At 43.2% G+C, this 11,564-nt stretch overlaps 1 protein-coding gene across 3 annotated transcripts in view; it reads right to left on the bottom strand.

Moving 5' to 3' along the window:
• Positions 1–2,379: 2,379 nt before the first annotated feature.
• The window catches only part of ITGB6 (integrin subunit beta 6), a 382,803-nt gene continuing 373,618 nt past the window's right edge, over positions 2,380–11,564 (bottom strand). For all 3 annotated transcript variants that reach the window (XM_069616349.1, XM_069616348.1, XM_069616350.1), the window contains one exon: positions 2,380–11,208. In XM_069616349.1, coding sequence (XP_069472450.1) covers positions 11,095–11,208 — 114 coding nt within the window. In that variant the 3' untranslated portion in view covers positions 2,380–11,094. The remainder of the gene's footprint in view (positions 11,209–11,564) is intronic.

Here is an 11,564-nt window from a genome sequence, read left to right as displayed (position 1 = left end):
CTTTAGCATTCTCAGAGAAATCCTTCAAAAATGGGAGTGGAAGACTGTTCTGGAAGGCCTTGGAAAAAGCACTCAAGAGGCCTGCATGACATTGGAGCAGTTGTGAAAAGTCTGTGATGAGTTGGCGTTTGCTGATTCAGGTCTGCTGTTACGTGGGTACAGGATGGTGATACATGCAAGTAAGATCCAGCAGGTGATTGAACTAGCCGACCAGGGTCATAAGGGGATGGCCAAAACGAAAGTCCACCTAAGGCTGAAAGTGTGGTTTCCTGACCTGGAAAGAAAGGTCAAGGAGTTTGTGGTGGGCTGCGTATGGTGCCAGGCAGCGTCCGTGACACAGAGGGAGCCCACGATGAGTCCATGCCTCGAAGCACGCAACTGTGGAAGGCTGTTCATGCAGATTTTGGCTCCACTGGGAGGCATACCCACTTTCTAGTGGTAGTGGATCACTGTTCAAGATATCCAGAGGTGGAGTTCCCAGAATCTGTGTCATTCGACGACATGGCAGCAGCGTTAGAAAAGATTTTTGCAACTCACGGTTTTCCCCAGGTGTTGTGCTCTGACAATGGACTGCAATTTCAGAGAGAAAGCTTCAGTCAAATCATGCAGGAGTATGTAGTACACCATCGGAAGGTCACACCGGTCTGGCCAAGGGCAAATGGGGAGGCAGAAAGATTCATGAGGATTCTTAACAAGGTGTTCCTCATCGCCCACGACCAAGGACATTGTCTCAGAAGGGCCATCTACCAGTTCCTGAGGGAGTACCTGCCAACGTGCCAATGTTCCACAGGCGTGGCACCAGCAGAGGCCTTGTTCGAGAGGTCTTCTGCCAGATGCAGGGCACCAGAAAATGGCGGTGATCAAAGACGAACGAGTGGCGGAGAAAAGGAGATCCAGGAATGAGAGTGAGAACATGAGAAGAAGACTCAGACCAAATCCACTAGTGTCAGGAGACAAAGTGATTGTGAGAAACATGAACCCACAAGGGAAACAGTCCTTGCCATATGAACCCAACCCCATGGACGTGGTAGCTGTGAAAGGATTCATAGTAACTGCTTCCGATGGGATGGCAACTGTCACGAGAAATGCAAGCTTCTTTAAGAAAATCCTGGAGAATGACCAGCTGGGAGAGTGCCTTGGAAGGAGGCATGCAGAAGAGTCCAATGAAGGTGGTGAGACTGATCCTTCTCTGAATCCCCTGGACCATGCGGATGCAGGTGAGGAGAGGCCATGCTAGGAAGGGGGCCGGCGGTATCTGCAACGTGCAGGTAGGGGAGACCTGCTCACCTGGAGGATTATGTGCTGGACATATGAGCCGAACACTGGCCGTTGTTCTAAATGACTGAATAACTAATTTGGCTATTCGCGTGTTTATTTACCCAGTGTTTATGTGGTGACAGAGTTTGTTATTTGTTTCATTATGAAAAAGGAGGAGTGCGGTGTTCCTTAAAGAAACTCATGCGCTGGTGTGACGTAACTCCATCGCATGTGGAAGATAATAAATAGGGAATGTCCTGTGGTGTCTCGGAGCATGTGCAGAGCCTGGACAGAGAGCAAGGTGCATTGTGTCATATGTGGGGCGGGGTGGGGGGGTTGCCGTGCACATAACCAGCTATGAGCCGTACATCAGATACAAACTGCCGTATTATGAAACATTTGCACTGGTGAAAATAATTGAGAAAATTGAGAAAATGCTTACAAAATACAGAATGAAAAAAACAGGTCATGTCACAATATGTGTTATCTGAAAGCATTTGCAGGTACTCGCACCATTTTACTCTTGGTACCATCAATGGCCAGTTAATACCACTATGGCTGTGCCTGACAAGTTCCTTTCCCATATCTACACAAAAGCCCAAACTGTTCACATTGCCAATGCTCTTTAGGTAAAAGGTAGGGATTGGGATAACCTTGTATGCGCCATTCCGTATTATAAGCAGTATCATTGGTGCTAGATTAATCTGCCCCATTTTGTTTGCATAAGGGCAAATGTTTGATAAACTGGCCCCAGCTATTCTTTCTTTTGCAGAAGTTATTGACTGTATTAAGCAATAATGTAGACAGCCCCTAGGTGCTGCCGCCAGCAGCCCAGGTAACTAATTGACACCCCCGAAGTTCTGGAATTTCATGAGGTCAAACAGGATGAAATGAGAACTGCAAAGGTCTGGGATAGGCAGGTTACCATGGTAAAGTAGGGGGCGAAGCACTGAGGGGGAGGTAAGGAGATAAGTAAAGTAAGGAAGGGAGGAGGAGAACCCAACACAATGCTGAATAAAGACATTAGATACTTACACTGTATTCGCAATACTCCTGGATTTCTGTTGGTCCGTGGTTTTATGTATATAAATAATGTTTTTAAAGAAATGTCTTGCAAATGTATTCTTTCAAACAATTCAGTTCTTTAATGATTAACACATTTTTACAAAATAATGTACACATTTCAAGGTCCAGCCTGAGGTTAAAACTGATAACTATTAACAACAGCAAATGTTTTATATTCAGCATAATTAATTTGTACAAAAGTGGTCTCTACTATATTAAAATGAATAACCCCTCCCAGCCCAATTAGAGTTTCATGAAACATGTAAGCATGTCATCAATGTCTTGACAATAGGCCTGGACAAACCTTCTTCCATAAACCTAGTAATATTGGCTAAACTACATTAGCAGACCAACATCAAAAACGCCTTACACCACTACATAACTAACATCATGGCAAACATGTCACAAGGGCAACCTATGTTTACTTTCACAACTTTTCTACTCATTCTATACTGCAGACATGCACACATAAACAGAGGTCCCTGGCGTCATTCCAGTATACTCCTATGTCCAGAGATTCCTTTGGGAAAGTGCTTCAACTCATTTGGGAAAGTTTATTTGAGACATAATATATTACAATGCACTAAGGAGGCATCCGTATACTTGCTTCCTGTAAAGTTTGATTTTAATTTCATAGTTGCATATTATTCTGCAAAGCTTTTGGAGTAGATTTTTCTTTTAACTTATTGTATCCCTCCGTGCACCCTGACTGTTTTGATTTTAGGCTTATTGATCAAAGATATTGATGATATATGCAAATGTGTTGGGCAGTTGCAAATTGGTAAATTCAGAACATATTATAAGCTATTTTGGTTGCGTCACTGGCGCTAGCAGCAACATTATGGTGTGGTCAAAATGTGGTAAATTGTACAAAAAAGCACACCCATTCAGGACTCGCAAAATTACTATCGATTCGCATTGACAAGGGTATTTTATGAGAGGCGAGTACCAGTTGCATGGTACTCAACCTTGCTGGCGAGTAGGAGGCTGTTTGAAAAGTTCATTTGGCATTTAATGCAAACTTTGGGTAGCAGCAATGCACCAAATATAATGTGTGTTTATGGAGACATGGACCATGTTACAGAAAGCACTTACAGAAAGCACTGGTCATTTTTGTTTCACCCATCAAACTGTGGTGATTGCACTTCTCTTAGGTCGAGTATATAAAAGAACGAACTTACCCTGCAGGTCTAGTGTGATTTTAAAGAATTTGCAAAGCCTGCCTTTGTCACAATGTTTCTACAAAGGTCAATAGAAAGCAAAAACGTTTAAGCCACTGGTATTGTGTTTTCAATTATTATAAATGAAGAGTTATCCCAGAATGAGAAAATCACAACCTGTGTTTCATGGTTACTGACACTTCTTCAGGATACACAATAATTTTTAGCTTTGTGTCTTCAGTAAATAAATCTGCTGTGCTTCCACGGTTAGCTAAGATGGCTTGTTCATAATGAAAATGTTACATTGTTTATATGGAGTGCTTCCTGTGTTATACCCAAGTCTTAGAGATTTACAATATGTTTCTATATAGTTTTGGAACTCTCATACAATATTGGCTGAACAAATTAGTTATAGGGCCTGAACATTCTATATACCTTTGGATCTGTAGTCTCAGAACCCCCTTTTCTAATGTCACAGACACTTGCCCACCTAATTAAGACAGGGAGATGATTTGCAAGATACAATGACATATTTGGAATCACATTCTGAATATAATATATTTAACACAGATAAACTCTGTCTTTTAAGCGTCCACTGCACTCTGTGTATTCATTACAAACATGTAATATTCCAGAGGAGACTTGAAAATTAGGGAAAACTCATTTTCTGGCAATCTCTTACAAGTCATTAATTTAGGATTAGGACTTTCTTCCAATTAATTAAATTAGAATGATCAGTGTGTGTTGAAGCAACCTAGATCTTGTCTGGTCTTGAAACTGAGTGTCACAGTTTTGCATCCTTGCAAGGCCAACTTACCCTTTCATCATTTCAAGGTAATTACCAACTTCAGTTGGGTAATAATAATTATATATACAAATGTTCTGTGTACAGTACTTTGGGGGATGTGCTATATAACTAACAAATTATTATCATCTCTTACTACAGATTGGGAGCCTACCATAGCCTGTGCCAGAAACCGCAGCCCCAACAGACCACAGATACCAGCTTTTGAGAGGAATCACCAGCACTGGCGAGACATGGGAATTAACATAATGACCATGGCACTTCTCATCCTGGTAGCTTAAAAAAAACACTTCATCAAGTGCTGGGTGCAGGGGGCCTACCATAGGAACCAGTACCAATGCTGCCGCAGGAAGAGGTCAGTGCATTGAGATTGGACTATATGCAGCAGTAGGAATGGTTACTCTGGGTAACAGGACAGTGCTTAGCAGGGATGGATGCATCTTGGCAGCGGGACGACTCAACTAGCGAATTACAATTTGCAATGACCAAACCGGGAAACAGCATCTCAGAATTAGAGGGCTGATTGTGCTAGGCCACGTCAAACAGCTCAAGGTGTATGTGGGGGTGGTAAACCATTTAACCGATAACATTATCCTCCTGGTAGCATATGATTGACCTTATGGCAAATAGCCTGACCGGACAGGAAAAGTAGCATCCATCTACACCAAGGGTACCTCCATCAATGTTGCTCTATTGATCACAAACACCACCCACTGCACCTGCAGCCAAATGTACCCACCGTATCCCACCGTGAGGATTACTTAGTGTAAATTGGCATAAGCAGTGATGGTTTGAGAAGTGGTGATGCAAAGCATGATCACTACTGATGTTTCCAGTTGAGCCTGTGAGAATTGTACCCAGAATGACCAAGCATGTGTCTAGGGGGGATGCAGACCCTCGCTGATTGGCTAACATGAAGAAGGGACTGGTTTGGGGGCCAGAAAGACATAGTTGATATTGGGGAATCAATTCATATCATCAGGGCAGATGATAAGAATGTATTCCACCTAGGGAGAAAATACTTTAATGAGTGACCGAGCATACAAGAGCAGCCTGGACTGCTAGCTCCATGCCCTAAGGAAGCAGTGCCCTGACCTCCAGTGTCCTGCACAGAGTTCTATGATAGCACTAGTGTAAGTCTCAGGTCTAGTGCAACCCCAAAGCATGGCCTTCAGGTCATAGGAGGACCCACACACGTCTTTGCTTTTGGGAATGTCCTTGAAAGACAGGTCATCCTGAATTTAACATATTCTATTTGTTTGACAGATTTTGTTTCACAAAATTGTAAAACATACAGTTTTCATAAATGTACAGAGTTGCTAGAACTGGCGCATTACTAGTATAACCAACACACAGGAAGACCAGACATGAGGAAAAATAAAAAGGCTGAACGCGGTAACTGAATAATAAGACAAACACGGGGCAGGCGGGTTAGGAGTAGATAGAAGACAAGGTCAAAGCATGGAAAAGCAAAGAAAATGAAGATGGAAAAGACTGGATGCTGAATGAAAGTTTATAGTTAAGATACAAGTTATAGATAACGGACTAAGAAAAGCAATGGCCAGAAGGAGGGGTGCATAAAGACTGCATTGGGAAGAGCAAAACAGAAAAAGGGTGTGATATTGGTGTGTATCCCTTAAAAGGGGGGGAAAGAGAGGGGCAAAGGAATGAAGTCCAAAATGTTGACATCATAGTAAATTCTAACAATATGCATCCACAAAACATAACCCAAAACCATAAAAAATTGACAAAAACCTTTGTGAAAGAAAAACATAATTCAAAGCAACTTAAGCCACCTTCTCATCGGCCTGGCTCTGTGGAGCGGGGAGGGGCTCCACATCAGATCTGGTCAGGATCTCAGAAGTGCAATTTATTCAGAGAGTTAAAGTGGTCAGGTTTGTGTGTGCTTTCCACATACCATTCAGGAGAGTCTCCCATGGTAGTCTTTTTACAGGCGGCGGAAAGGGCAGTAAATCCCCATTCTATGGAGTCCAACAGGACTCAATGGAGGGAATTGCAGGAATTACCGGCACCGGTTTTACAGGTGGCGGTAATTCCGGCATTTTTTTACCGCTCTGGGCCTGATTTACCTCCAGCTCTTAGCTGGAGGTAAATCAGCGACCCTCACCGCGAACCTGTATTTTCCTGGTGCGTTAATAGTGTCGGTAACAAATTTACTGCCACTTTTACTGGCTTTTTTACCACACCGGATATTTGTAATGGCCCCCCACTGTCTTCAGTTTATTTTTTGTGACATGAAGTCATGAAATGCCTTTTGGAAGTTGTACCCTTTTGTGTGATGTTCAAATACTTCCAAATTATTTACTATGTGAGTTGTCAGGGACAGTCCTCCCTATTGTTTCTTTAAGAAAAAGACAGGTGACACGGATGCCAATCAGATTTGAGAGGCTAGTTTGGTCACAGGGAGTGGAGTGAGATACTCGAAGATGTTCAAAGGACATAGCAGGGCATTACTCCAAATACCTATAGCGGTACCATATCTGGAAGTGACGTATTACATTATATATACAAAACACGATGCGATCTATGGCTCTCTATCTCATCATGGCTTTCAGTTTGAAGACTTTAGGGAGACAAATCGAACCAAGACCTTAACGGAAGCAGTGGTGGAAAGCCTGCAACCCTGGGTACTCTGGAGCAGCTAGAAGGACGCAGGGGTCTAGTTACTCAGTTTAAATGTGCACTGCACACGTTAATAGTGAAACCGTCAGGGGAGGACACTCACTTTTCCTAAAGTAGCTCAGTTCATTCAGGGCGAGGCTGTTCCAAGGGTCTCCAGTCATTGGAAGTGCTTTAAGCATTGGGTTGCTCAGTGTAAATATTGTTTCTTTTTGTTTTTAGCTTAAGTATGCTCGTCCTTTTTGCATAGACTTGCATGAGAGCCTGGCACTAAAGGGGTTAACTGTTGAACCAATGGATTGTAGTTAGTGTACTTTTCATGCCTCTGGGCCGAATAAAAGTGGTTTGATTGATTGATTGGTAGATGTTGTTGGGCATTTTTCTCTGGACTGCCATTTACAGAGACTTTTCACCTATTCATGGCTAATTTGCACGGTAGTTGCACCGGGGGAGCACAATGCATTTTTGATCAGGTCAAAACCGTATCCAGTGAAAATGTCCCTGAAAAAAAGGCAGCCATTACAAAAAGTCGCTGGGAAAAGGCTGTGGTCACACATAAAGTCGCAGAGTTCCATTATACGGAAAAAGGGAACTGGGGATAGCGGGGGTGTCCCCCGCTCCTTTTGAACGTATAATGGGGTCAGGGGCTGCAGGGGTGTCCCCACTTCCATAACATGGAATACGGGGGAAGGGGGGCGCAATCCAGAACGAAACGACAGAATGATGGCAGGTTCCCCGTGACCTTTTCCCAGGTACTTTTTGTCATGACTGCCTTTTTTTGGGGCATTTTGACAAGGAACCGACAATATGTAATGCAGTCTTTGAATCGGTGCGAATGCCGGGTAAAACCGAATCCCACTAGTTCAGAATGTTTGTAACAGCGATGGTTATTGCTTAACGCGTCCCATTAGTTCATTATTTCCTTTTAGATGTAAACCACAGCTCTCACCCATCATTATTAACGGATAAACATGTACATGGATAGTTGCAAGCCTGTCGTTTTGTTTTCATTTACTGCCATTACAGATTCGTGGACAGGTGTCGATTCCCTCTGCTGTACAGCGTATCTGGCAGATGTATGGGCGATGAGGGCTTTCCTGGACCAAGGAGGCATGTTACGTAGTAGCTGCTCCCTGCTTTTGCTTCAATAACATGTTGTGCCTTTTGATGAAATAACTCCCTTCTATCTGTAAAGATATCGGTCTGTCCAACACCATCCTGGGTAGACATGTTGGATTCTGCCAGATGCGTTGCGCCACAGTGCTTGCTACCACCTTTGCTAGGACGCGCAGTAGTCTCGAAGGTTCTGTGCCTGCTACAGACCCATGGAATCCAGTATATTAGGATACAGTGTGAGGTAAGAACTTAATTACATATGAATCCTGGTACTTACTGTCTTGTTGTGAACCACTTCTTCAACCCTGCAGATATAGCGCTGCCTATCTGTATTGCTGTTGAGGATAGCTGCATGCGCACCCTTGTGTGCACGCCGCCACCCTTATTACCACCTAAGGGAGTATATATTTGCAATCTCGAATCACATAGGAAATCAAAATAAGCCTTGCACTTTAGGGCATTTGGAATGGTAGATTCGTGTTCAGTTGTGGCATTTCAGCACACACCGCAGGGTATTGTAATTCAGTGTTATCATCTCTAGCTTATCATCGTTTTAGTTGTGGTGCATCAGGTAATGGATTGGGGTCTAGCTCCCGGCAATGGGTGTGCCAGTTTGTGCTGCAATAGTATACAATGTGCATCACATTGCAATGAAATAAAACACAATAGCAGGGATGTACACATTGTGGCTCTCCAAATGTGTTGGACTACTCCTCCAATCAACCCTAGCCACAAAAGTCCATAGTGAGGGATCATGGGAGATATAGTCCAAACCATCTGGGGGGCTTCAGGTTGCAGCCCGCTGCAATAAGGGGTTCTGCGCGGCAGTTCACCACATTTGCAATCAAGGCATCAAAGTATTTATTTCAATATGATAAATGTGTGCTCCACTGTGTAATGAGTAGGAATAGATGCCCAAGCCTGGCTGTTGAATGGGAAATGGGCTTTCAAGAGGTAAGGTCATAAGTAATATTCCCCATCACAGGTGGGTTTGGAAACAACAGTTCCCCCACTCAGCACACTCAGGAATGCATGCCTTCTTACCAATGCATGACTATTCGCAAGCGTCACCGCCTAGCGACTACCACGCAGATGAACCTACAGAAAAGCTGCGTGCAGTGCCATGCTGCAGGATTTGAAGGAGAACTTTTATTTAATTAAGATCATACCTTGTGGTTCTCGTTCTCAGCTGGTGTCCTGTCTGCGGTGCTGCCCTGCGTTGTATGTGTGGTTCTGCCTGAGCCACCCGGCACTCTGAGGAAGTGTCATAAGTTATAGAAGCTTTGAGTAACTGTATGGGTAGGCAGACATCCATAAATGCCTGCTTAGGTATATTGGATGCAGTATTCAAAGCATTTTGGGAGGTGGCGACACAGAATTGGAGTAATGTTTCTATCACCCAAATCCCTTCTGCCTCCAAAAACCACTCAGCTTTACGGGAGAATGACATATTTGTGGTAGTGTTAAAACAAAGGATTCCTATGATATCTGCCTGCTTTTTACACTTGCAAAAAGCAAGCAGATTCCATAAGAATCAATTGTAAACGCAGCCTGCAATGCGTTAATAGCAGGTGCCGTTTACTCAATTTGCGAAAGGCGTACAAGCGATTTTTCCGTTTTTATTACACATGCTTTTTGCACTCTGTAGTGCAAATGACAACACTTTCATGGAGGGAACTGTTTGCATCTTAGTGCAAATGTAACGGTTCCTCTCCGTGCAACTTGCACATTTGTAGAAAAATGAGCTCCCTAATGTTCTAACGGTGATGGATTGAACTTATTTGGTTGTAAGCAGACACCATGCACGGACTGGCCTATAGGGCAATAGGGCAATGCCCGAACCAAAAATGCAAAATGCTGGTGTGGGGCAGTTGTTTAGGTCATAGTGGGCCACTTTTTTGACCAATGTGGGCCAGTTTGAGTTATGCGGTTAGTAGTTTTGACCAGTGTTGCTGAATAAATACTTTAGAATGCACAAATTGCATCACATTTTATCAACAAAATTCTCCCATGGGTACTATTCAAACAGTCTGTCACAAAAGGCATGAATTGCCATTTGCAACGGTGGGCCACTTTTCCATTGGTGCCCGAGACCATTGTATGCCCGAATCCGAGCCTGCGGATAACAGTTTTGCATATCCTGTGACAGCAAGTTCAGTACTATGGAAGTTGGGCAGATATCTGTTTGAAATCTCATGATAAGACATGTAGACGACCACAACCCTGCAAACCCTTTCACAGGCCACATCTTGGTTGCAGCAGCCTTGGTGTGGGAGTCTCCATATCGGAAGCCAGAAGAGCTTCAGGAACAGTCGCCAGCTTAATCTTCCCAAATCTCCTCCTGGTCAGAGGTTCTGGGCTCTTTGAAGGGATATTTGAGCAATTCAGTTGATATCATTATACGTTCTTATTTTCAAAACATGTGGGGGTATGCAATAATGGAACACCATCCCATTCTCACAACATGCATGAGCTAATGCTCAAGTTGAACACATCTTTGCATTTGTTCATGCAGGGCTGTTTATGCATGTTTACTTGAATCGTTCGCTACCATGCACACCATTTAACTGACCCACAAGGTGCATATTCTGTCTACAAGTCCAAAGAAAGTCTACCCTAGCAGCATCTTTTTATGTGCCTTGCTAAAGGGGAATCCTTTGTCTTGTCTCTGAAAATGTGCATGCCCCTGGCCCCATGCACCAAAAGAAACATGCAATTATCCAGGGAAACATCCTCAACAATTCAGAAGTGATGGACATAAACACCTAAAAACTACATGTGAACTGCAGACATATTCTTATAGACATTTCAGTTCAACGCTTTTCATATTTCATTGCTAGACCCTCATGCAAACTGAACGGTGCTTCTTTCATGATTTCGAATATTCCATTGCTGTTTTTGTCTCTAAATTTAAACTAAGAAAAGGTTGCATATAAATAGAGTTGCCTGTGAACCACAGTGTTCTACCAAAACATTTTTCAACAAACTTCCAGTTACATAAAAAAAGGCAAACAAAGTAGTACAATTTAAATAGTGTCTTTTTGTATCTCCTCAAGTGCCAGTATGGTTCATCGATTCCAACAGGTCTATCTCGGGCTTGTCGTGACGCCTATAGGTTACATTTTTAAATGTTGTGGTAGAGCCCCGGTACAGTGGATTTGTGCCCTAAGGATACAAAAAAAGAATGTGAGCAACATGATTGGGTCAATGCAAATTATGAACAGCATTTCTTCTGAATGTTACTGAATGCGAATAGCACTACATCGCACACTTGCCATAGAAAGGATCTACACACACTGATCTAAAGACACTTCTACCTAAACACAGCAAGTCCATCACATCAACAAAGCCAGAAGACAACCTTGTAGTACCACCTCCCACCAAAAGTTGTTGTATATCACTGTTCAGGGCCCCTAATAGATAAGGACGCAGGATGTCCACAACAGAGATCTTGAGTGTCTAAGATCAAATGGTGGGCACCCCTTCTCAGGCATGAAGCACACGGAGATAACAGTGGACAT

This window comes from Ambystoma mexicanum, chromosome 9, assembly GCF_040938575.1.
Source record: "Ambystoma mexicanum isolate Mex_15411 chromosome 9, UKY_AmexF1_1, whole genome shotgun sequence".
Taxonomy (NCBI): domain Eukaryota; kingdom Metazoa; phylum Chordata; class Amphibia; order Caudata; family Ambystomatidae; genus Ambystoma; species Ambystoma mexicanum.
This window is presented reverse-complemented; position numbering and strand designations above follow the sequence as displayed.